General features: G+C 39.9%; 1 protein-coding gene and 1 long non-coding RNA gene across 5 annotated transcripts in view; one reads left to right on the top strand and one right to left on the bottom strand.

The window, feature by feature from the left end:
- The window catches only part of LOC138116588 (uncharacterized), a 32,603-nt gene extending 9,420 nt beyond the window's left edge, over positions 1 to 23,183 (top strand). Inside the window, exons 2-4 of one of the 2 annotated variants that reach the window (XR_011154222.1) lie at positions 4,812 to 4,912; positions 22,021 to 22,084; positions 22,356 to 23,183. This is a non-coding gene — a long non-coding RNA (uncharacterized lncRNA). The remainder of the gene's footprint in view (positions 1 to 4,811; positions 4,913 to 22,020; positions 22,085 to 22,355) is intronic. The other variant, XR_011154223.1, reaches the window with a different exon arrangement.
- SLC12A1 (solute carrier family 12 member 1) overlaps positions 1 to 25,973 on the bottom strand; it is a 46,913-nt gene that overhangs the window by 5,284 nt on the left and 15,656 nt on the right. For all 3 annotated transcript variants that reach the window (XM_069026039.1, XM_069026041.1, XM_069026040.1), the window contains exons 10-24: positions 23,209 to 23,293; positions 21,303 to 21,454; positions 19,585 to 19,692; positions 18,701 to 18,824; positions 17,678 to 17,779; positions 15,676 to 15,831; positions 13,872 to 13,971; positions 13,676 to 13,787; positions 11,084 to 11,224; positions 9,136 to 9,242; positions 8,197 to 8,279; positions 5,593 to 5,736; positions 3,615 to 3,746; positions 3,271 to 3,382; positions 776 to 862 (exon numbers count right to left, since the gene is read on the bottom strand). In XM_069026039.1, the coding sequence (XP_068882140.1) occupies positions 776 to 862; positions 3,271 to 3,382; positions 3,615 to 3,746; positions 5,593 to 5,736; positions 8,197 to 8,279; positions 9,136 to 9,242; positions 11,084 to 11,224; positions 13,676 to 13,787; positions 13,872 to 13,971; positions 15,676 to 15,831; positions 17,678 to 17,779; positions 18,701 to 18,824; positions 19,585 to 19,692; positions 21,303 to 21,454; positions 23,209 to 23,293 (1,745 nt within the window). The remainder of the gene's footprint in view (positions 1 to 775; positions 863 to 3,270; positions 3,383 to 3,614; positions 3,747 to 5,592; positions 5,737 to 8,196; positions 8,280 to 9,135; positions 9,243 to 11,083; positions 11,225 to 13,675; positions 13,788 to 13,871; positions 13,972 to 15,675; positions 15,832 to 17,677; positions 17,780 to 18,700; positions 18,825 to 19,584; positions 19,693 to 21,302; positions 21,455 to 23,208; positions 23,294 to 25,973) is intronic.

Here is a 25,973-nt window from a genome sequence, read left to right as displayed (position 1 = left end):
GTTGCTGCTGCTAAGTTGTCAGAGTTTGTCAACATCCTTACTGGCTGTTTCACTATGTAAAATAGTGATAATCCTCTTATTATTAATCAAATAGATGGGATGCCAGCTGGAAGAGAGATACAGTGGTCTGTCTAGCAAGTGTCTGGCATAATATTAGCTTGTTCAGCTCAGATAGTGCTGATGCAGCAAATGTATGTGGTTTTTATGTTAATGCCAGATATTAATTCTTTTTGATAACTTTTATTTATGTAAAATCACTGCATTGTACTGAAGAAAAAAAAAGACATGTATTGCACAGTGCTTTACATAATTAAAAGATATTACGTGAGATCAAGAGGGCACTAAAAGGGGACTTTAGGTATGTAGTTATAAAATCTTTATATTCTTTAGTTGCAATCTAAATAAATGTCATCATTTAATAACATCATTAAAGCCATCATAAAATGTCTGTTAAACCTAGTGGCTCATAAGTATGGTGTCTAATTAGTCTTTACAACATAAAGCAAAAGACTACACATGGTTTTGACCCTTTAAGCTGTGATTGTTAAAAGGTTCTTTTCTTTTTCCTGCTCTTGGTACTTAGAAAATTATTGCAATCAAATGACACTGTTATTTTCTGTGTTGTGTTTTGGTTTGGGGTTTTTTTTGGTGTTTTCTTTTGTTTGTTTGTTTTGGTTTTTTTTTTGTTGTTTTTGTTTTTAATGTTCAGCATAAAGGAAGTAAGCTCTAGATAAAGGCTGACTGCTAAATAATGGATTTTGGTAATGCTTCTTACCTCTCTTTGTTGGGCTTTATATTGATATCACAAATGATATTAATATCAGCAAATTTTATTCTGAATTTGCTTAGGAGTGAAGCCATCCTGAAAACAAAAGAGAGAATGTTTTATCATTGTACTTCTGAGTGCCTTGTATCAAAGAATACTTGTAAATGAGTTAGACAACTGCATTTTATATCTTATCTTTAACTATATGACAAATTACTTTAAATGCTTTAGCGTTTCAATTTCCAATTACAAAACTGGATTCATGTGATTGCTGTAGCATAATTCATTTAACTGATGATCGATGAAAATAACAAAAAAATGGAAATTAATAGCAGACAGAGGGCAGGGTGTTTACATTTTGGGAAAACAATGGTACTTTAAGTATTTCCAAAGGCTTGTGTTATAAAGGAAGAGTATTCAGTATACAGTAGGGCAGAATTCTCCAATACTTACAGAAGGCTTCTGTTCCTCTGTTACTGTCAAAATGCTGTGGATGGAGTTTTACAATACTGGTAGTACATGTGTTGGTGAAAATTTGGTCCAGAAGGTTGAAGTGCAATACTTAAAGAATCGTTTTCATCTTTTTTATTTATTAATTTATATTGATCTACTCACATGTTGTCTTTACACATGTTCATAAAAGAAAATACTTTGCTTTTCTGCCCCAGTTGGCAGAAGGAATAGTTTATAGTTTTTTGTGTGTTTGTGCTGAGGATAGAGAGGTTTAATTAGGTCAGTTTTGCCTTTGTTTGAACAATGGTTGGGGTCTTGTGGTTCTTCCCCACACCTCCTTCTCCCACCTCCTTTTTTTTTTTCTATTTTTGGTATGTAAGCTTTGGATTTTGAAAAGGTCAGAGAATTCCTAGGAGCAAACCATGGTAGAAATATGTGTTTGTTTATGACCTGAGAGTTTACTCTTTTTTTTTAATATATATACACACATATATATAAGAACATACTGCTTGTATAAATCTTGGTGTCCCTTGCGGAAATCCTTATTTGAACATGATAAAGAGCAAAACCTCAACTTCTGTGGAAAGGTTTTAATATTTGGGGAATTACATGCTAGTAAAAGTCCAGTTAAATTAGACTTCTGAATTCAAAATACAGGGCTGAAATTGTACTTTGGATGATTTTGTATTAGGTCTAACTAGGGAATGGAGGAACCACCCAGCCCAGATTTGTCTCTTTGAAGGCTTTTGCATGTGGCAGGTATATCATGTTTTGAGGAAAGCTGGTGTTTAGGTGGCAGTACAGACACATACTGTTTCCTTGGGGACAGACTGGGTCTTTGTCAGCTGTCCTGATCATGCTGTTTACTGTGGCCTTTGTGGGACAAGCAATGTATGCAGGTGTCAGAACTGCCTCTATGGAATCTATCATGTTTTGACAAATCCCATTTGATGTCAAAACTTCCTACTTCCAGCAAAATCTGGTGACTAGAGGGTCTAGGTTCATGAGCCTGTTTACAGTCTTGAACAGCCAAGACCGGGCAGACTCTGGACAGGGAGCAAAGAACATTTCCCAGCAGGTCCTTGAGCAGCCCTAGGGCGTTTTGTACCCAATTGTAAGGATTGTACAAACACTTGTGAATCTCTCCTGCAGAAGTACATTAACCTTAGGGTAATGTTCAAAACTGACAGAACCACAGAGCAGCAAAGTTCGCTTTGTGTGTTCCCTTTTGCTTTAAGGGAATGTCCTGTGGCAGCTGTCTTTTCAAGGTGCTGTGTTGTAATCCTAGTGAAGCAAATGATTCTAATTCCTGTCCTTGCACACCTCTCACTTGCTTCCCACTGGAGTTTTGGCTGGAGATGTTTTTAACTCTGCATGGTGCTTCTGCTCTTTGTTGAGCAGTCACTGACTTTCATCCCAAATTGAGCTGCTTCCACTGGTGGTGAAATGGCTGTGCCTGCAGTGTGTAAAGTGCTTAGGAAGGAAAGGTCCTACATACAGTGGTGATAAAAACAAGTTTATATTAATACCTTTCATTTGCTCAAAGGCAAATGATGATTATGAAATCTAGACTTTTTAAAAAATGCTGAGTAAAATCAACTTGGCCTTAAAGTTGATTAACTTGCTCTTTAACTTCTTTATATTTTACCACAGTTAATCACATTTATGTGAGCTATCTGTCTATGCTATTTGCATATGAGAACTTCATGTGCAATTTCACTTGCTGTTACCTGGACAGTCTCATGTAAATCCCATAAAAGTAATTACATTCTCATTACAGAGTGCAGACCGCTCTTCTCAGAGAAGGGAATATGAGCTATTAATGGGAAAAAGTGCTGGATGTGAGTTTCCTTTGGTAATCACCATTTGCAGAGCCTTGAGGGCTATGCTATAAGCTTAACACCTTTCAATCATGTACATTTTTTTTTCATGCTGCCCACAGTACAACAAACCAGTTGTGCTGGAAAATTCCCACCTTCCTGCTATATATGCATTATATTCAGCATCAGTTCAAACTCTTTAAACAGTGAGACAAATAAAGTTATATTTACACTAGTTTTTCTTCTTCAATCCTATTGACTTTTCCTCCAGTGAAGATCCTTAATTTACAATTTTTCCATTTCTTCCTGATAGTTAGAATGTAAGGAATTAGGATTGTTAGACCTGGAAGAACATACAAAAATGGAGGAGTATCAAATTAGTGCATTGTATGGTAAAAATTCCATCTTTCACTTCAGCAGTGTTGGACGTAATTTAGTTTTAAAACATTTAAGCCTGACATAAAATTTCCTATGTAAGCTTAATAAAACCCAGTTTTATGCAGCTTCCCAAGTCCATTTTTATATTTGGTAACAGAGAAATCTCTCTCCTTGTGGTTCTTACTCAAATTCCTTACCTCCATCATCGAACAGCCACCAAATGTCAATTGTACCTTTTCCTTGCTTCTTTTTAAATTGAGTGCTGGCTTCCAGCAGCCTCTGATTGAATTCACCCACATGCATTGACTGTATGGTGTTAATGGTGCTCTCTGTAATGAGAAAGAAAAAAATGTGGAAGGATGTCTGATAAGTGAGGCAATAAGTAGCTTTAGGGAGCCAAATGGAGGGAAAGCTTCAGGAAAATGAACTGTTTCTGACATAATTGCTATACTTAAAATCAGAAAAAAAGGAACAGAATAGATGCTTTGGACTTCTAATGTTTCAATATGCACAGAAACCAAAGCTTGTGTAACACATTGTTGCTGGATTATAACATCTTGAAAAAGGTTACCTGATTATTTGTTCTCTGTCTCTTTTTAGTTAATGTAAAATTCACTGGGGCCTTAAAAAGCAACTGGGAAATATCTGACAGATTGTAGAAGTAAATATGTCATTTTGCATCATTTCCAAGCTCAGCTGTCTTGTAAAATAGAGAGGTCCCTGAAAGGCACAGTCACAGTGCATGAAATGAGCGGGTGGAGTACAGGGTGAGCATAGGTGAAGCTGGAAGTCAGAAAACACAAGCACATATGGCTGTTTCCCTATGCTGACTTGGTCACTGCTAATTGGAAATAAATTTTGATTCTAGCTGGTTGCTTGGCTGGCTTTAAAAGATATGGTCTTGACTCTGTACTAACAATACCTTCTCTCATTCCACCTTTTCCTGCTTCTCTTTCAATGATTTCAAAGAGATGGTGTCAGAACAATATTCTAAATGGAACAGACAGGCTTCTTTAGAGGTTTTACTCTGATCTGGTAGGTCTTGAAAATGCTTTGTTTGGTTTTCCTGTATTTCTGGAGTGTGTACAGGATAGTTATAAAGCAGTTACTGGCTTTCCTCTACAGTTCTATCACCTCTGCTGGAAGATGCAACAACTCTGGGGAGTATGAACACAAAAAACAAAGGGGAGAAGCTATTTATTAACATTATCTAATTTAGAGAGCCAAAATGTGTAATATGTATTTCCTTTATGCTCAACTAAATCAAAAAGGGAAGTCAAAACAGGGGTACAACACTTCTGGTGGAATTGTCATAAACATATATTCTACTGAAATAAAATAAACTGAAGTCTGCCAACTGAAGAATAATGGCATTTTATGTTCCTGGTCTGTAGATCTTCCTGGTACCTCTGGGAGTTGCATGCACAGCCAGATGAAATAGTGTCTGCAGGTGAAAACTCTCAAAATCCATGTCTGTGTACAAGTATGGCTTCAGGTGGGTCATTATCAGTGCAGCCTAGCGGTTGTGAAACGCAACCTTAAATTTTACTATGTATGAAACGTCATATTGACTTCATCACCCACACATTTGTGTTAATTAGTTATTGACAGGATGCTGTGTATGTACTTTCAGTACTTTTAGCACCTTCACTTGTGCATTTTTATGAAATTATGCTTAGAATATAGAGCAGTTGTGCTATTTTTACCTGGTTTTCAGCTGTGTACTGAGTTTGTGTGTATGTTAAGTAAAGTAAGATTGCTTATTGTGCATATATTCCTATTTTCTTTAGAGAAAAGAAAAAAAGCCTCACTTTAAAACACCCTATTAAAAAGATAAAAACAGCCCCAACCCCTTCCAACCAACTTGTTCTGTATTCTTCAAACTTTAATAACCATGTTCTATTTTTGACAAGTAGTGAACACAAGCTGAGCTGAGAAGTTTATCTAGCAAACGAGAGGGAAATGGTTGTGTTGTAGGTAGCATGTCCTACGAGCAGGGATGCCACTGTGCTGCATTACAGGGTTGTGGCCACCACGGTTTGCACAAGGGAGGTTCTGTTCCAGGGGCTTCTGTGTGGCTCAGGAGTTTTTGGCTTGGACTAAAGTCCAGTTTGCATATTGGTGAAAGTGTGATGCATTGAAGGGTTGGGAATAGGTTGTCATTTTGGAACTTACCCTTCTTTGTTTCGTGTTTCGAGATACTGAGAGTGCTGGCTTTTTTGAAGAATCCACAGATGCCCCTTTTTCTTTCTTCAAAATCATTTTCCTTAATGGTGGCTTCCAGTGCCAATCTCTCCTGCTCCAGCTTCTCTAATTCCTCTGTATATTAGAAAAAGTAAGAGAACTGGTAACACATTGGTATCTTTTAAATTAAATCCTTTACTGAACTAATGGCGATGATGTAATTGGTGTTGTGGTACTTTGTAGACAATGTAAAACTCCTGGGATGAAAAATTCTTTTAAAAGGCTTTTTTGCAAACCAGTAGGGACAAGGAAGCTGAATTCACCTCAGGAAGCTCTAGATTAGGGTGCCTGTGCCTACAGCACTGCTCTCAGGTTGTCTCTTCCAAATCAAAGTCAGTATTATGACATTTTTTAGTTACATGAGATATTATTTATTGAGTTATTTTTATGGATGTTTAGTTGGTTTCTTTAGCCAAGAATTTGAAAAGACATTAGGAAAGCTGTTTTCCTACACTGAGGAAGCTGAGGTCTCTTTTATTAGAACAAAGTCTCATGGTTTGTACTTTGAGATTCTCAGAAATAAGTAAGGATCCTGAATATACAGTCATTCTCTATGCTGAAATATTTTTCATGTTTTAGTTTTTTGAGCATTTGCTGCAAAGATGTAAGATTTAGCTAATCAATTCTGTGAACTTAGTAATACAAAAGAACAATTTCATCTTAGCAATATTAGACTTTTTCTGAGAAAAAGGTATCATGTGTTATTGAGGAATGTATTTTGGTGAGGCACTAATTAATATGATCCAGGCATTTGCCTGCAGAAAACTTTTTTCATAAGGAAAGCTTCTATTTGAGTAATACATGAACTAAATATGAGGTAAGTTCATTTAAGACATTGTGTTAAAAATGTAAAATAAACCCTCACTAGCTAGATATTATTAGCTCTGTTAGCACTCTCAGTTGCCAACAGAAATAATATACTTTCTTTTACTTTTTAATCAGTGACAGTCACGTACTTCTGATTATTAGACATGGTGATAGCCATGAACTTAATGGTTGCTCAAACTAAAATTTCAGCTTTTCTATTGAACAGAATGCTGTACCAAGTATAAGAGAATACAATGATCATTGTTTTCCACTACAATGACTTTGTATCTGCTTCAATATATTTCTTTGTATTTGAGGCTACTCCCCCCCCTTCCTTAATCCTTTCTAACTCCTTGTGTCTTAACACTTGGAGAACATTTGCTCGTTTGTAAGATTGCGGAGTTGTTTTTCACTGTATTTTTACAGGTGTTCCAATGACTGTATATTTTGAGCACTCAGTTTGTGACTCGAATCAAGCAGAGATAGGCAGATCTCTCTCAGAAATCACCAGGGGGAGAAGAAAAGCTTGATTATTTTGGAATTCTTTTTCTGAGTGCCTGTAGTTTTGCCTCGTGGGTCTCCGTGCACATCAAGCTGCCAGTGCTGAGTGCGTGTTCATCTACCCTTGTTCCTTAAAGGCGTCTCTGGCGCCTTTTAACTGCGCGAGGTGATTTGCTTTGGGGGGTTACCGCATTTGCCTCGTGCTGTCCCCGCCGCGCTCAGCGCGGCGTTAATGCGGGCGGAGGGCGGCGGGGCGGGGCGGGCAGCAGGCGGCAGCAGAGAGCCGCGGGCCCGGCAGCGGCAGCGGAGAGCCGCGGGCCCGGCAGCGGCAGCGGAGAGCCGCGGGCCCCGCAGCGGCAGCGGCAGCGGAGAGCCGCGGGCCCCGCAGCGGCAGCGGAGAGCCGCGGGCCCGGCAGCGGCAGCGGAGAGCCGCGGGCCCGGCAGCGGCAGCGGAGAGCCGCGGGCCCCGCAGCGGCAGCGGAGAGCCGCGGGCCCCGCAGCGGCAGCGGAGAGCCGCGGGCCCCGCAGCGGCAGCGGCAGCGCCGGGCCCGGCCGGGCCGCTCCGGGGCCGCGCTGGGACCGGGGGGGAGAATTGTCCTGCCGAGCGCCTAGAGAATTGTTCTGCCTTTGCCACCCAGATAGCGTGTCTCCCGGAGCGGCTGTGGTGTGGCGAAAGGTTTTCCCTTTCCCCCTGAGATACGCACTGCTAGCCTAAGGAAGAGTGAAGGGAAAGGTGAAAGAGAGGACTGATGTTTCCTGCGGCTTCCAGGTTTTTGCGTGGGTGAGAACTCTGTGGGACTCAAGAGTTCACAGAGATGGTACCAAAAGTACAGCTTCCCATTTCCTGCCAGTCCCAGAGATACCAGGTAGGCAGAGGCAGGAAGGCGTGCCAAGACCAGGAAGGAAACATGCAGCAGAGTAACTGGTTGCTGTGGCACAATGTGATTTCACTGCTTTAGTCTGTGCCTGTGCTGGAACTGCTTTGGGACTTGAGTTCTCTGGTGTGCAGAGCCACTTAATGTGTGAGGCTTGTACTCCTTCTGTCACTGCCAGTGATCAGCAAGGATTTCAGGCAGGATTTAAACTGCACAAGGATAAACTGTGGAAATTATGAGTGTGGGAACTATTCTAGAAACCAGATGGTGACTCTTATGAGTGTCAGTCAGAGTCCTTCTTATGCTGTGCACCTAACCAGCATAGGTATTCAGCTGTCAAGTCACTACATACCTTGAACCTGAAGGACTGGAGATATATCAAATCCTTGGCTAATTCTGACGATAATTACGCCGAGTTCAAAATCAAAGGCATCACTGGAAAGAAAGAAAAAGAAGAGTAAACAGGATTTTGCATCGTGCATGTCAATGAGGAAAGCTACTTTGAAGAGATCAGTGAAAGTTTTCACAGGGAGGGCAGACTAGGTAAAACTGCAGAAGGAGTTGCCCCAGATAAATTTGTAGTACTTAGCTTATCTTCCCTCTTTTAAAAAAAGGGTGTGATTGGGCATGGGAACAGATCAGCTATTCCAGAAATGGGTCTTTCAGACAGCACTTTTTTAGGAACTAGGTTGCCATAGGGTAATTTTTTTTCTCCCTTCTCTGAGGAAATAACAAAGTTGAGGTGGGGTTTGTTGCTCTGTAACTTGCTTCAGCTTTACAAGTGAATTTTGAGCAAGCATCCATGAGAAGGCTGTTTTAAAATGACTGTTTCCTAGCTAAATCCAAACCCACAGAGCTGCTGAGCCTTAGGCACACATGAGATTTGAAGCAAAGCTTTTCCTCTGTCTCCTAGGCTTGAAAGAAGAATTCCATGATGTTCTCTTATTCCCTTAGTCTGTACATTAGGGTTGTTTTTCTCTTGAGCTCCTGCCCACTAAAAATGGGAAAATACAGTTCTGCAAAAGCACTGCTGCCAGCAGTGCAGCTTCTTTAGCATTGTCAAGCCACATCAGCTCTGATGGTGCCAGGTGTTTGCTAAGCAGATCCTACCAGGTGTGGGAAGCCAGTGAGCCTCTTTTGATGGGCAATAACTTCAGCCACAGAGCTAGGATGTGTGAGCCTAGGTTTGCACATATTTCCTTGCATTGTTTCTACACATCAAATTCTGTATGGAAATGCTATATTAATCTAGTCTAAGAGGAGTGAAACAGGAGGTGCTGAGCTGACTTACTGTATAATGCCCACATAGTTCTCAACTTGCGTGGCAGGTGCACTTCTCCAGTCCTTCTTAAATCCAATCACCAGGGTATTTGGTTTCATTCTACCCAAGCCCGAGGCCTGACAATATTAAAACACTGCTTGAGAAAGGTACACATGCATGCTTTTACTGTAAATGAAAAGTAATGGCAAAAAGATAACTGAAGTAATGTTCTGGAGACACTTACAACTAGATTGGATTTCATAAATGCCCTTCATGCTCATACCCATGCGGAAAGCAGAGAGATTAGCTTTAAATCATTCCAGCTATAAATGATTTTAGATGACAGAAGTGTAGTTTTGCTAAATTAGCATTCATTTGCATTTCTTCTGGCATGCTCTCATTAAAATGGTTCAATAACTTGGAATCAAGAGAGAGTTCAAGAACTGTTTGTATGCTCATTCTAACATAATGGCATAAAGCTTTTATCAGCTTCAGAATATTCAATAGATGAAGTGGGTCTGAAGTCTCTTAAAACATCTCAGATACACAGAGAAGGCATAGGCTCCTAATTTTGCATGGTTTTGCCTTGAATTTGGAAACTGTTACTGTTTCATTTGCTCTGTTCTTTTCAAAAGATTATCCAAAGTCTGCTGAGCATGCTTTATAGATAAAATTATGGTTTATAAACAGGAAAAATAAATGGTCTGTCAACATATTAGTTTGCCTTCAAAACTGGCTCTGGATGCTAAAACCTGGACAAGTAAGGGAAGTCAGATCTAGATTCAGCTGACTTAAGGTTTATAGAAATCTAATTATTCAGTGTATTGGGAACCTTCAGGAGGAGACACAAAACACCAGCTTATAAAGTTGTAACACTTGCCAATTTTTTACTACTAGCCAACAGAAAATAGGTAAAAACTGTTGGAACCTTGGTGGGTTTTTTGAGTAGCGCTGTTTACACTGAAATCAGTAATTGTTGCCAGTATCCTTAGGTTACAATAATGATATGGTTATCCTTGTGTTTGCTGGAAGGGAATTATTTGGGGTCCAGTAGTTGACTTTGGCAGTCGTGCTTCAGTAGTAATGGAAAGGAAGAGATCATCAGACTGTAGGAGTTGTCAAAAACATCAGAAGGATCTCCTGCTGAGACAGTGTGTAAGCCCAAGATGAAGAGTTTTCGTGAGGCTTTTATAGAACAAAGGGATCTTTATTAATAGCATTTCATCTTGCTCAATTGTACTGCCCATTCAGCAAGTGTACAAAGAGCCTTGGTAGGACACCAGTGGGTGACTTACAGTATTTTAGCTGGCTCCCTACTGTCTCAGTTGGCACTGATGTCTTTTCAGCAGTGTATTTTGTGCAAAGGATATGAATTTTCTCTACATTTTGCCTCAGTACCTATATGTTTAAATATTCATATATGTGAGATAGGGAGGGAGATGGGAAAAATGAAAACAGTGTCTCTGTGCTTTCATTAAGACCATTTTAAATGGACTGTTGGAAATGATCTGCTGCATTCTTAGAGTAATAGAAAAATATTGCAGGTTTTTATTTAAATGACCTTCTCGCTATTTGCAGAAAATGTATATTACACATTTTCAGTTTTCATTTATTGCCAAAACATTCTCAGATATTTAATATGCTGTGTAATACCAAACAATGGAACTGATTTGAAGTGTATCAAGTGTCAGCTGCATAGACATTCATATGTTGCCCTGTAGATGCCTCTCTTTTTTCATAATAGTGTCTCGTTCATTTAGGAGAGAATCAGTCTGCCTTGTCTCATAATTCCATAGCCCAGAACTAGATCTTTATGAAGTAATCTGTGACAGAATAGAAATGTACCCCCAGAATGCCCTTTCTGTCTATAACGTTATCCATATATATGTAGGGCTTTTAACAAGTAAATAGTAATGCTTCACATAAAGGGATGCTTTGATGTACACTCTTCTGTGTGTTCTGTAAACAAAAAGCTTACTTGAAGTAAACTTTTGACTCCATCTCTGAAGCTGTCAGCTGCCACTGCTGCATAAAAGGCTTTTCTTTTGTTCTTTGTGAGCCAAGCCTGCTTTTTTTCCATGCCACTGTTCATCTCCTTAACGCACAGCTTGCGTGGTCCCTGTTAAAAATGATACAGTAAAATATTATTAAGAAGGCTTTGTGTTGTACATCACACAGTGATTTTGAAGGAGTTACCTAGTCTGCTGTGGGAGCAAATGGAGGGAGTCAGAAAAATACATTTCCAAAAAGGGTCCACAGAGATTCAGCCCTTTGAAAAGAACTGTGCTGCAAACATAATTCACATTCTGTGAATTATGTGAATATTGAGAGGGCTAGGGCTGCTAATGCTACTTAAATGCAGTGATTCTGACAGAAAGAAGGACTACTATGGATTATAACATCTTAAAAAAATATCTAAGGTATAGTAAAGCATCTCAGAGTGAATAAAGTCCCTACCTGACTTGACTATGTAAAAGAGTCTCAGCAGATTTAAACATACATGTCAAAGTTCCTATCTGACAGAAGAGAAAAGAGCTGCAGTACTATTAAAGATGCAAATGCCTTTGTTGCCAGTTTTCTTTCAGTGGCCATCTGGTAATTTAATGGGAAAAAATCCATGTGCATGTCCAAGTCACAAGACATGGATATAACTTAAGAAGAATTTGATCCTGGCTGTGTGAAGAGCTGGGAATAATAACTTGAACAATAAGGTTGAAGTTTCATTGTGGGTAAGGACAAGGAAAAAACAAGTTTTGCCCTTCTTCCCTGTCTCTCTAAGGAAAGCACCTGAAGGTGTTTTTGCAACTGGCTTGCACAATACATTTCTGCTGGCCGAGGGGCCAGTCCCACCCTTCTACCAGGTGACAGCCGTGTCCTCCCCTGCTACTCCTTTGTACCTATGGAATGTTCCTGCAACTGTAGAAGGAATCCAGTGAATTTGCAGACTGAGGCCTAACCTCGCAAAAATATTTTACATGAAGGCAGGGAGTAAAAGCAGAAATAGTCCCTTTTACTAGAAACCCAGACTGTTCAAACCAACATGCAGCCATAACCTCAGAGAAAAGTAAACTTTAAATCATCTTTATGTTCTGTTGTGATCTTTATTTTGCCTATTTCTGAGCTATGTATCACCATGTTCCTGGAAAGTTTCTTGCTGCCTTTTAGGAAAAAAAAAAGAATGGAAGATGTTCTCTCTGGCATGGTGTTTCAAAACTTTATGCATAGCTAACAGCATGTCAGCTTTTGAGGCAAAATGTGCTGGGTGTTACATTTATGGCTGAATAGTCTTGCTGTATTTGTTGTGATAGATATTGCAGGCTGCTCTTCAATGCGGTTGCTAGGAATTTTATCATCCACTTTTTACCACAGTTTTACAATTCATAAAGGTTCATTTTGTCACACTTTTATTACCAAGGAAATCAAATTTCACTAAGTTGCTGAAGAAATAATTAGAAAGCCCCCCCAAATAATTACAAAGCTTATACTAACAAAATAGTCTTTGGGGGTTTTTGTATAGACAGGAATGAAATCTCAGTTCTCCATAGAAAGTATTAACAACAGAGAAATGTGCCTAAGAATTCAGAAAACTTCCTGAAACTCAACTTTAGGAAGCTGCATAGTCTCAGGATCTTGTTGGGATTGGTTCTACACTTACTGAATGCAGTGGGAAATCTAACAATAATTATAGTAGGGGGGAATTAGGACCAGTCATTCTTTATAGATTCATTTGATTTGGGAAGAATCACATGTGGATCTTCCATACTCTGCTTCTGCAATGTGACAGCATCAAATGAATTACTCCTACACTCCTGTAGAGGAATACATTATCTTGGCTGGACTGACTCTATTATCTAGATTCTGCAGCCCCATTTAGTGCCAGGAGCTGGGGTTTTTTTCTCTCTCTCAAAATTAAAAGGTCATTGTAATATTTAAAATACATTTTCTCCTTACACTACAAACCTATCTATTTTTGTTCTGTCCTAATGAGAGACTAGATTTTCATCCTCGAAGATACATAATTTGCTGTGTATTTATATCTAGAAATATACTTTGTTACTCTCTTTAGATCTCAGAAGAGCATGCTTATCCTCAAAATTAGCATTGTAACAGTTTCAGAGGAACCACCAAAAAGAGAGCTGAATTACTTGCCAAACCCCAACTCTGCAAATCAGTGACAAAGCTGAAAACAGAACCTGGGTAATTTGACTCTCACACGGTAACCCTTCAAATTTTGCGTGTTGTGTGGTTTGTGGGTTTTCCATTTTCTAAGCCTAAAATCTTTCCTTATAATGTTTTGGTTTGGTTTTTTTCAAGCCATTTTTTTGGTTCACCTGCTATGGACTTTGAAATGCATCTCAGTGAGGCATTTACCAGCAGGCTTTGTATCAGCTGATAGCTTTCGTGTTTTTTATGAGAGAATTCATTCTCAGTGCAAATCTTTTTCCTGGAGTGCGCAGATGCCAATCAGCTCCCGTGGGAACACCGTGTGCTGAGTGAGAGTGGAATGTGTAATGGAGACCTGCAGCCCCCACTGGTGCTGAGTGTGCAGGTTTGTGTGAGTTGCCCTTACCGTGTACACTTCACAGCAGATACACAGCCCGTTGTTCTTGGTGAAGGTGTGTGTGATGTCTAGCAGAGCAGGCCTGACCATAGGAGCTCCTGTTAATGCTAAGCACTGGGGTCTGGTGGAGACAAAAGAGGTTGTATATAATTGGCTGATGTACACATTCAGGACAAGCCATTCTAATGTTCACTGGAAATCTTACCTGAAGTTTTTCACATGGTCTTCCACTGTCGTTAATGCCAGAGCGCTGTCTAAGGCATTGACAAAGTACAGAGCCTGCGTGGAGGAGCCCCAGTTTACTTCTGCATATAATAAAGATAAATAATGCATATTAAACCATGGGCTTTTCCCCACATTCTGCTGCAGAAATCAGCAATAGTGTTCTCTATGAAAAGCAGAGTACATTCTGTCATACTTCATAGATACAGACCTGTTGTTCTTTGTGCTTCCTAATAGAATGAATAGGTTTTGCTTGTGTGATGCAGAAAATCCCATGCAAGTAAATACTTTCATTCTTTATTTAAATATTGTAGGGAATGTTCTTCCCCTGCTTAAAAACTATTTTCTTATCTGTTGCATTAACTTTGTATCCTTCTCCCATTTAGAAAATGGACAGCCCTGAGTCATGTACGTGGTGTGGAATTTCAGGAAGTGCAAATGAAACCACTAGGAAGGAACACTCTGAATTCCAGTTTGCTCTGTTCTACTGTATAGGCCAAAAATTGTTCTCCAGCCCAGTTTTGGCATATACATATTTTCTCATTACTGTGCAGCTGTTTGGTCAATGGAGACATATAAGAAATGTCTTTCTACACATTGAGATCTACATGAATGCAGAACAAGTCCTGTTATGCCAAGATACAAAGCCAATATTTAGTGCAACTAAGTGGAGATTTGTGTAGTGTCCTGTTCTAAGGAATATTACTTTTATCTGAACCCTCCAGTTGCTGGTAAATTAGTACTGAAGAAAGCTCCCTCTCTTAGCAGGAGATAGAGGGCTTTTGTACAGTGTCTTCAGTGAATGTAACCAAGCTTTAAGGTGCTACTTTGCATCAGGGACACTGTCAATATACAAGGAAAGGGCAGAAATCCTGAAATGTTTTTGACAATTGCCTTGAGGTGGGTGTACTTTCCTACAGCTGATGTTATATTTACAGGGAGAGAAGCACAGACCATCCCAGTGGGTGTGAGAGAGCACAGATAGGGAGGACAGACAACAGTGCAGCAATACACAGAAAAGAATAACAACAGTCTCACACCAGGTGTTGCTGTCCCAAGCTCACTCCAATAAAAGCACATCTATTGCTGGGAACCTTGCCTCTTTTATTTCTTGGTTTTGTTTTATGTTGTCTGCTGCAGAAGTAATTCAGGTAGTTAGCACTGAAATCTGAGCCTGGGTTAGTTTTGTTCTGGATATGACTAGCCAGACTGTCTAGTCTTGTACAGCACACAGGTTTTTGAGGACAGCTCCTGTGATTTGCTGAGCTACTGAGTGGTTTTTTTTCCAGCAGTAAAGTGGGCCCGTCTGTCTTGATTTACTGGGGAATTGTAGGGAGGTGCTGGAGGATGATCAGTTCATGAGTAATTCATCTTGCATTTTTGTTGTATAATGGGCAGCAGGTTTTCATTTTGAGTCAGGACCCTGCTTGAGTCAGCTAACAGCACTGCAAAATTCAGGTAAGGTTTTGTGCGTGGGTGGAAAAAAATTCTGAGTGATACTCAAGTAAAAGCCCAAATGTCATAAAGATGGGGGAATATACCAGCCTGCTGGAATGTTTACAGAAAACCCTGAACCATACTTGAAATTCTTGTTAAACAGGCAGTCACCAGACTATCAACTTAATCTATATTATATAAAGTGGAATTTAATGGGATGGTCCAGACTTCCCTCTAAATAAAGATAGCACAGAAAAATAATTTCTAATTCTGTAAGCAGAATTAATTCCTTTAAAATCCAGTCTAGCAGCATGACATATACACATAATAATAGTGGGGTTTGGCCTTACCTGGCTTCTTATATGTTACATAAATATATAGGAAGAGCTCAATGGCATAAGTGATGAGAGCTGCCCACCAGTTGATGACAAACATCACCCCGCAGCACAGCAGGGCTCCAAAAAGTGACACCCACATGTTATAATATCTGAATGCAGGTCTCCAACCTGTTTAAAGAGAATTGAGGAAATTGGAAGACCATAAAATATATTGATGGAATGGTGATCCATGATTTTTGTGCATACAAACCCATGTACAGTTTGTTTCAGGCTCTGTCAGAAGGGGTGGGAGAGTTACCTGTAAAATCTCAGGCATCGTATCAGCAGATGCTTTCAGGTGTTGGCTGATGTAGGTTTCAATTTATAAAATACTGGGTCTTACAGGCCTTCTTCTACACTCTTTCCTACTGCTTTATTCAGCTTGGCTTTGAGTAGCTATTCTGTTTATATGTATTTTTGCAAAATTAAAGTTTACTGGTTCAGATTATTTCAGAACATCAGAAAGAGATTAGCTGTAAGTCCAGGTAATTGGTGGCTGTGTACTTTTGGTGCATATACACAGAACTTATTATTGGTAGCTAAACGCTTGCTGAGAGGAGTGTTTATCCCAATACTGTAAGTGCATCTGTCTTAAACCTGGAAATTGCCTGGCCTTGTGGCAGAAGAATAAAATCATCTGCAATTGACTTTAAAAAGATATTATTCCTGCTGCTCTTCAGCTGCAGTACTGATTCCATCCCCTGCTACCAATTAAAATGATGAGGCAAGCGCTGAGCCTTCATGGTTTGCAGGTCTCTGCCAGGTGTTCTACAGAGCAGACTTTGGAGAGGGAAAAAACACAGAAGAGGCTGAGCAACTCTATCTTGGATCATCTTTGTAATGAGGGAATGGGAGGGACCTGCTGGGAAGAAATTTGCTGTCCTGCAGCCTTGCAATTATTATAATCTATCACTGTGAATTGGCAGAAATTAACTGGAGGAAATGAGAAAAGAAAAATGGCTGCAGTTCTGTCTGAAATGTTAAGTAGTGGCAGAGTAGAGTCAGATGCACACAGATGAAATCTCTAGAGGTAATTGTCACTCAGCTCCAAGGCCATGTGGAGCAGATCTGCATTTGTTCAGCTGTGCAGGTAATTAGCAGAAGTGCTCATCTTTTCTGCCCTCTAAACAAATGGCACTGTGCAGATCCATAGGAAGGAAGTTGATGCAGGCATTTATGTCGCTACTGCAGTTTCTTCACACTGGAAATCAAAAATGTATTCCTCGCTCCTTGAGTTGAATAATTAATTCACAGAAGCAGGAAATTGTCTTTCCTGTGTGCCAAACCAGTGTTGCTCAGCTGATTGACTTCAGTCCTGAAGGTGTCACCCCTTTATTCGTGAGATGGTGAGAATCGTTCTGCTGTGGCAGTGCGCAAGTCTGACAGCCAGAATGTTCCTTTGCTGCACAGATGTAGAGGGAGGATCTCAAGTTACCCCTGAACAGGATCTCGTTGTGCTTCACAATTGTGCTTTATAGTTCTGCTTCTGGGTGCTGCAGAGCTGTGCTGGTGCTGTTTGATGGACCTGCTCTGCACGTTCCCTTCCTGGCAGCATCACTTGTAGCACTGTTACTGTGCTTAGGAACCTCCCCGTACATTTCACTGGTTTGGAGAAGGGAATGATGACTCCCCACTATACCTTGCTTACTTCATTGGCCAGAGTTGGCATAAGCTTTTACGCACACATGTTTTGTGATAGTGAGGGGAAAAAAGCCACCCTGAGAAGGAGCTTTTTTTGCTCCAGTGAGATCCACCAAAGCCTTTCTCATCCTGTGCAACTGTAGAGATTGTAAGGACTGGAGCCATTATTTTTATCTTTTGGAGACAAATGAACTGCCATCATATTCAATAAGACATCAGATCACATAGCTTAGATACTTTACACATACTGCAATTTTCTCTGACATGCAGTCAAAAACTTCCAGAGACCAGACTATAAAGCCCATATTTAAATCATGGCTGAATGCAGACTCACCTGGAGATTTTGCATACGAGGCATGAAAGCAGGAGAAATTAATCAAAGCATATGAAGCCAGGAAGAAATTGGAGATGATGGGAGCAATGGTATTCAGTTCAGCTGCAAGACACATACACAAGTCAGACAGAGGCACCAGTTTCCTGGATTGTTGGCTAGCTGTTTCCTAATGATGCATTAAATCTGAACATTGTCTGCATTTATCATCCAGGGAGAGCCTGAGTATTTTCCTGTCTTACTAATTTAAGGCCACCTTGATCTACCTTCATTCATATGAATTATGTCTGCTAATGCTTATTTTAATAACATTATGTGCTATGCAAGGTTATACTTGATACTGTGATTCAGCATACTGTCTCTTAATGATATAGATCTGATAAAAAGTTCAGAATTTTAAATACATAATTGAGAGGATGGATGCATTTTTAAAAACTCTTTGTAGTTACAATGTATTGGGAATCTGAATTCTCTCTACTAGACATCCTATTTACTTAGTGTAAGACAGTTTGAATTCCAAATCATGGAAAAACTGATTTAAAACTCCCTGCACCGCTGAGTGTGGTAGCTGGGATTTTCTTTCACCAGTGCTGGTAAACTGGGATTTGCTTTAGAGCTGACTTGGGAAAGGCTTGGGCAGAATAGGCTTCCTCATTATCTCAAAATTACCTCAGATCTATGTGCAATATAAACTGGAAAGCCCTTTTCAAAGATTCTGACTTTGCCTTATCTGGTAGAATTCTAAGCACTGCCCTCTTCCAGCAGAGTGAACAGGAATTGAAGCTACTCCACATCTTGGAAAATGAGGCTGTGGTGGTGGTGAGAAGTCACTAAAATCCCTGCTGGTTTCTTTTTGCCTTCATTAAGAATAATGCAATTGCTACCAGGAATTTGAGTATGCTTGAGTTTATGTCAGAGCTTACCTGACTGGAAATTTTTCAAACCATAGCTACTAATTACATTATAGTACCGGTTTGTATGATTTCAGAACATGATACTAGAGCAGCTGTGCAACATTGTACAAACCAATCAGAATGAATGCCATGGCAATCACAAAAGTGAGGACATATCCCCTGATAGGCTCGTTGTTTTTTCCATATCCTTTGGCAAAGAATTCCAGCCCTTTGTAGACATTGTCCTTGCAAAGAGCCTGGGAAGAAAATCAGCACATAATTCTATTAAGCAGTGCTTTCTTGCACCAGAAGTCACTGTCTGTGAGTGGCAGCTTGCTTTTGCTAAACAAAAGTTAAATCTGTCTTAGTGCTTCAAGTACATCAACTGCTGTGGCATGTGAACATTTAAATAAGGTGATAATACAATGTGCTGCTATCTTATTATATCATGGGAAACAGAATCACAGACATTTAGTGCTTATTCAGTGCTTTAAAAGAAAAAGGTAATTAAATAGCTAATAGAGTCTAAATTGGGAGAAATTGAAGCACAAATCAGTGTCTTGGTGTAATTTTTACAGGTTATCTCTCTGTCCCATGCCCTCTGTTCCCAGTCTGTCCACATTGCTGCTGCCCAGACAGCTTCTGGACAGCCTGTTAGAGCACACCTGACAGCACCTGAATCTTATGGTCCTGAGGGCTCCTGGTGCTCCTGTGCTTACAGTGTGGCTTTCTGCAAGAAGACAGAAGTGCTCCTGAAAGTACCCTTGAAGCTATTTATGACACATGAGAATCCCATGTTCCTGCAGCAAAGCTGAGCTCTGGCCAAAGAAGCATTATTGCCCTTGTATGATGATAAGACCTGCCTATTTCTGCTGAAAAACATTCTACATATTGTTTTCCCTGCCTCTTCCTCCCACATGTCAGTGTTGTTTAAATATGCATTGCATTTGGCATATGGAGTTCAACTTTGTCTTTGAAGTAAAACTGAGTATAAGGAAATGGATAGTTTAATTTTACCTGGAAGACTTTGGGTGCGCTGACGAGAGATGCTAGAGCTGATGACAGAGTAGCTGAGAAGATACCAGCTGTGATGAGAGGACCAAAGCCAGACACCATGCTCATCACCTTTAGGAAAAAAATGAAGGTAAAATGAATAGGCTTGCATTTGGATGCACTTTTTAATGACAAACCCATTTAAGTGCTCTGTTTCTATGCGTCTCTGCTTTTCATGGTTCTAAATTTAATCTGCTATAGACCAGCTGTGAAGTAGGGAAATACTATTATTTCTGGTTTAGTTAAAAGCAATGGAGGCAAAGCCAAATTTTTATTCAAGTATGCAGCTGTCTGCTGGGGCAGATGAGTACTCTGTGAGATTTCCTCACTGCCTTTACTAACTGATTGCTGTGAGAAAAAGCCTCTACTTGATGAGTAAATAGTCAGATGGTAGAGGACAAGAAAATGGAAATAGCAGGAAAAAGCACCAAAGTATGAAATGTGGTTGGAGGCACTTTGTTTGGGTTTTTTTTTCCCCTTGATTATTTAATATGGCTAAAAATGAGAGAAAATGCCTGATGGTGCTGATGAAACTGCAGTGCTGCAGACAGTAATGATGGTCACTGTCAGGCCTCCCTCAGCCTCTGTGACTACTGAAGTGAAAAGGTTGTTGAGAAGCACCAGACAAGGAAACTAGAAGATGGATGGATGTGACTGCCAGATGCTTTTGGTGTGTGGTCAGTACTTCAGGAAAGAATCCAGTGAATCCTGTAGATTTGTCAGATGAAGACATACTGTTTTCTGGCTCTAGTCTGGCAGAGGTAAATGCAAGAAGCAAAACTTTGTCTGGCTGTAGGGAGGGCACTGATTTTAAGGGGTGTCCTGAGTGTGGGCAGCTGAACTGAGGTGGGAATAAGGATAGTAATGATCAAGGAAGGAAGGGAAAGTCGTCTGTGAAAGGGAGAGCATATCCCTTTTAAGGTGGTTGCCCAGCCCTGTCATTTAGCAGAGCCAGCTGGGAAAAAAGCGAGTGACTTTAAAAGCTACAAATGACTGGTTGAAAAGCATGTGCAGGTGGGTGGTGAATTCCTCTAGCTGGCCATGAAGCACAGGGGCTGAACAGAGATCTGGGAGCTGTGGTTGTCAGGCTGCAGAACTGCTTTACTTTGATGCTTAGCCTAAGCTTTATTTTGAAGAATAAAAATGGCAGACAGTCTCTCTCTGGCCTAGGAGAAAGACTCCATTACTTCTCACTTGATTTTTCACTCAACTATTTTTGGATACTTTTTTTTAAGAAGTCAGAACTCTGGTTTTTGTACTGTGACACAACCCTTTAGCAGTGACCACAGCACCCCTGAGGTGAAATCACATCCATGTGTCAAGAGCAGTGAGGTGAGTTACTCATCTAACAGGAGCTCCTGAGGTCTCTGTTAAGTCTGGGCTTTCAGTTTGAAGATGTTACAACATACGCTGCTGCATGGTAGTTGTTAAAAGAGGATATAAAGACCTTACCAGAGTGTTGGGAAGGCTAGTGATGGGCAGTATGAAGGTAAACGTGGAATGCAGGGGATTTTTGCCTTTCATCATTCCTATCGTTCTTTAGTTTTTTAGATAGGAGTGGTTGTCCTGTTGTAGTTAGTTGTCTTCAAATAATGGTTTTGCATGTTTGTACTTATGTATTCATGTATTGCTTATTATGCTAATATACACCTATATGATAATACATATTATCTCATTAAAACCTGAAAATTATTCATCAGCCCATAATCACATGGCTGACTTGTACATCTGGAAAAATCATAGCCTAGGCCGCAGGCAGATGATCCATTGCAGCTCATTCCAGGTACAATTGTATCATTGACGTTCCCAGTAGCATCTCGTACAACACAGGAGGCTGTGGAAACAATGATATATTTTTATTTTGCTTCCTTGTGACATTGAAAGAATGTTCTTGCCACACTTTGACTCCTAAACTGCACACATTTTGTCCAACTGCTGCCTTAGACTCATCCCAAAGAGCAACGTTTTGTGTTGGGCAGGGGTTACTGCCCTGGACTGTGACTTAGTTTCTCATGGTGGCTGTAAGCAAATATTTGCTTCTGTTACTTTTAAAATAATCAGCCATTTAACTAATAAGGATTAGCATATTTCTGAGATTAGAGAACCAGACAGATCAATAATAAATTGACTAACTCAGAAGTCTTTAGTCCTCCTGTCACCGCTTTTAAAAGTACCAGTATTCCAAGCAAACAGGTCAGTGAGGGTCTTAGGTCTAGGCATACCCTTCTGTTTGTGTAACAAGGACACAAAATTGCTTTAGAGACCCAGATCCTCACCTGTTCAGATTGTCATAGCCCTACTGATACCAGTATGATGAGAAGAACTTTGAAAAGGAGAAATTACCTATATTCTTTTTGTGTTTATTGATATTTATGTTGTCTTTTTTTTGCTTGCCACCAGAAGTGAGAAGAAAAACATGAAGTTAAGTTGCAGTGTTGATCTCAACATCGTTAGTGGCCAAAATGTAAGTTTATATGATATCTTCAGATTTATCAAAAACATTAAGAGTCCCAAAATACCCAGTGGCTATTTAGAAAACTAACATACAAACAAGAATGAAAAAAAAAAAAAAAGAAGAAGGAAGTATTACACTGAAAAATACACAGCTCTGAAGCTGAAATACAGCTACTTCTTGTGAGACCAGAGCAATGTTCTCAAATAAACAACAACGATTTATAATATGAAGTGAATTTATAAAAGAAAGTGAAGAATGACTACTTTAATTTTAATTGCAGGGGGAAATTTGATCTAAATAGTGCAACGGCCTGAGCTGAGGCTTGAGTCAAGTATTCTGCCTTATGCATAAAGTCCAAGAACCATAGAATTTAAGAAGATTTGAGAGTCATCTCCCAGAAAAGGGAGTTCTCTGCTGGGCTTTCTTGTGGTATTGAGGTATTTGCTCATAAGAAAGAGTGTTGTTTGCAGCCCTTTTTCTTGCATTTATTAAATACAAAAGCAAAATTATTTTTCTTGACCAGAGATTTATTGTATGCTTGTAATGAGAATTTAACTGCATAATCCTCCAACACCGTTCATGGCTTCAGTACAGGTCCCCTTTTTACTTGTGTCCATTTTGTTACCTCACATCCCACTACTGTAGAACATGTAGTTGTGTAGTTCCTTTGAGACAGGCAACTGATTTCTGTCTTTGACATATAATGTACAAAATGTGTGTTCCCCTGTTCCTGTGATTCTCATGAGTGTTCAGTAAGACTAGGGAATGCAAGCAGAAGCCATGTGAAATTTCAGTGTGAACCAGGAGCAGAAGATCAGCAGATTGATCAGAGGTTTCTTTGATCTTTATTTTACTCATGGATACTATATGCTGGTGGTCTTTGTCACTGAATGGAATGCAAAAATAACCATACAGGTTACCTGAAGGTCCAGCTGCAGACAGGGATTTTGGTTTCTGCTGGTTGCTGCTTTTTTTTAACCACTGTTTTGACATACAGTAAAAGCAAAACTACTCTCTCTCTCCATAATAAATCCATGGGATGAAAAAGCAGTGAGGTTAATCATTCATTTGCATGCCAAGCTTTCAAACTTAGCTGTACAAGTGAGGACATGCAGCCAAAGTTCTGTACTTACCTGCACATATTGCAACAGCAATGTAAGCAATCGTGGTGATCACAATGGCCAGCATTGTTCCCTGGGGTATGGCACTTTGTGGGTCCTTAAACAAAGCAGTGACACGAGAAACATGGTGAGTTTGTGTGCTGCAGCCTGACTGCATTTCCCTGCTGAGAGTTCTGACACACTGTGGTGTGAAGATACCCCTAGAGAGTTGATTTTTATCACTCTGACCTGCGCCAACATTTCTGGTCCCAGCATGCAGACAGAGCAGTGCTCCTGTGGTGCAGTGCTCCTACCTGCACATGTGAAGGATATTCTGCAGGAGCAAAGCTCACATTTATAGCAACAGGAGGGTCCTGAGCTCTGCATTTCTTAGAACTCCAAACTCTCTTTACATTGCAATTGGCTTTATTTTAATGTTTAATGATCTAGTGGGTAAATAGCTACTGAACCATCAGCCTCTTGTGGATGACAAGATGAGACCATTTTTGGTTAATTGGTAAGACAGATGTAGTACTTCTGTGCTTTGCAACCAGTAATTGTTAGTTGGGTCTTCAAAACAGCTACTTTCTTTCACTGTATTGACTTAATTGAGATAATTTAATACAGCTGGGTTACAATGCTTACAGACTGGCTCACAACAGTATCAGCTTTAGTAATGTAACTGTAAGAGTCCAAAGATCTGCACTGTAAATTTTGAAGGGATTTTTAATGCTAGATAACCATACAATTTAGGGTGTGTTTGTTTGTGCTAGGAAGAATTTTTTATAAATTTTCTTCTTTAGTTGGTTTAGCAAGGTTTTGTAAATCAAAGATTTGTTGAATGCGTTTTAAGTCACAGACTTTTTATAACGATCCTTCTTGCAGGGTAAAAAACCAAAATAGAAATATGGAGTTTATTGTGAAGCATGGATGAATTGCTTAAATGTATTAGTAATTAATATAATTTTTAAATGAGGAAAAGATTTCTTGAGCTTAAAAAAAAATTGTGGAGTCACTTCAGCTGCATAAGACTCTTTGCATTCAGACCATGGTAAATTTATGCAGTTCTGATGTGCATGTTTTAGGTCATTGTTTTTGTGGAATCTTGTGGTTATCCTAAACTCTGTAACGTTACATCTTAAGGTTAAAGTTTCTTACAACTTGACAACTTTTACGTTTTACATTTTTAAAATTTAAACCCATATTTCCTGTACTGTTAGCACTTTAGGGGCTAAACCCCACTGAAGTCAGTAGGAAGTCACTGGGAAGCTGTCCCTGTAAGTAGGCTCTGGAGCAGGACACAACCTGAGTGTGTAGTGGCTGCGGGAGCACAGACGTAGGTGTTTGCAACAAATTCTAAAGAAAGTTTGATTGGTAAATTTTACACTTTTTAAACACTCCTTAGCTTGTCTTTTAGATTCTGGAGAGGCTGGTTAATTTAATTAGACTCGTCTAATGCATCTAAACATGCTCCATGGGAAATCTGCTGCCTGGAGGACTTGGGTACAGAAGTCCACTTCTTGTGAGACTGAAACAACTGCAGAGATCCAACGGGAGAGCTGCTTCCCTAGGTCTGCTCAGATTGTTTCAAACAGCTGATGGAAGAAGTGCTGCTGCTTTGGGAGTCTGCCATGCAGGCAGAGCACCATATATGGCAAAAGAATTATTTTTGTTTGATAAAAAGATGGAGATTGTGTGAGGCTGGTTCAGTCTCACTGGGCAGAAGTACAATGGGTTTTGGTTTTTTAATTAAAAATGGAATCTCATTGACGCTATCAGTGGCTCAGTTTCCACGTATTTTCTCTGTGCTTGGCTTGAAAAGCAGTCCTCTGAAAACAAAGGAGCTGAGGCATGTAGCTCAGGGTGAGGAAGGGAAAGAGAATTGGCTCTCAGGGGTGGTGGGATCTGGTGAACTTGTGACTGCTGTGCCAAGACAGAAATAACAGACCTTTGGTTGAATCCTTAAGGTCTGCAAGGCAATGGATTTATAGGATAAGGCCAAATAACTTTATCTGACATTCTGGGGTTATCTAGCTGTGAGCCATGTCTTGTTGGTGACTTTCTTTTTTTATTTTGGTCGGTTTTTGAGTGTTTTTGTCATGAAAACTAGAGGGCACTCAAAACTAAATTCCTGTCTCTAATTTACCTGTATGTTTAGATACTGGAAATTCCATCTCCTGTAACTCCTGAACTGCAAGAGGAGAATGGGAAACTGACAGAATGGCCACAGCAAGGCAACTGGGCACCCTTGGACCTCCTTTCCCTTTCTCTTCAGACTCCTTTTTTTGTCACAGCTGCAAGCTTGCAGCCTTTCCTTTGAGCAGCAATAGTGACATGGGGTTGGGACATACTTGCTTTCATTAAATTCTCTGTTTGCTCTGCCCTTGCTATGACCCTGAATATGAAAAGCTGATCTCCACTGATTCTTGTGAGTACAAACATGAGCTTTCCAGGTATGCTTTTTGGGATGATGTTTGGATCGATGTTAACCAAAGATGAGCTCCAAGAGATACACATGTAATTTCTCCTGTAGCATCTGCTGCTAATGGACCATTAATGATACATTATTGCAGGTTATTCAAACATGTTCTTAAATGACCCAAATCTAGCTACAGTCATTTCTGTAAATACCCATAATGCATTATGAGAGAAAATGTGAATGCATATTTTAAATGATAAAGCAGGTACTTGAAAGAGAGATCTTTGCTTCCCAAAATAAGACATGATCTAAAACTGAATACAGTGTTGATTCATGATTGGTTTTCTTGTTATTTTTCCAAACTACAGCAAGTATTATG

The sequence above is a fragment of the Aphelocoma coerulescens genome, chromosome 10 (genome assembly GCF_041296385.1).
Source record: "Aphelocoma coerulescens isolate FSJ_1873_10779 chromosome 10, UR_Acoe_1.0, whole genome shotgun sequence".
Classification (NCBI taxonomy): Eukaryota; Metazoa; Chordata; class Aves; order Passeriformes; family Corvidae; genus Aphelocoma; species Aphelocoma coerulescens.
This window is presented reverse-complemented; position numbering and strand designations above follow the sequence as displayed.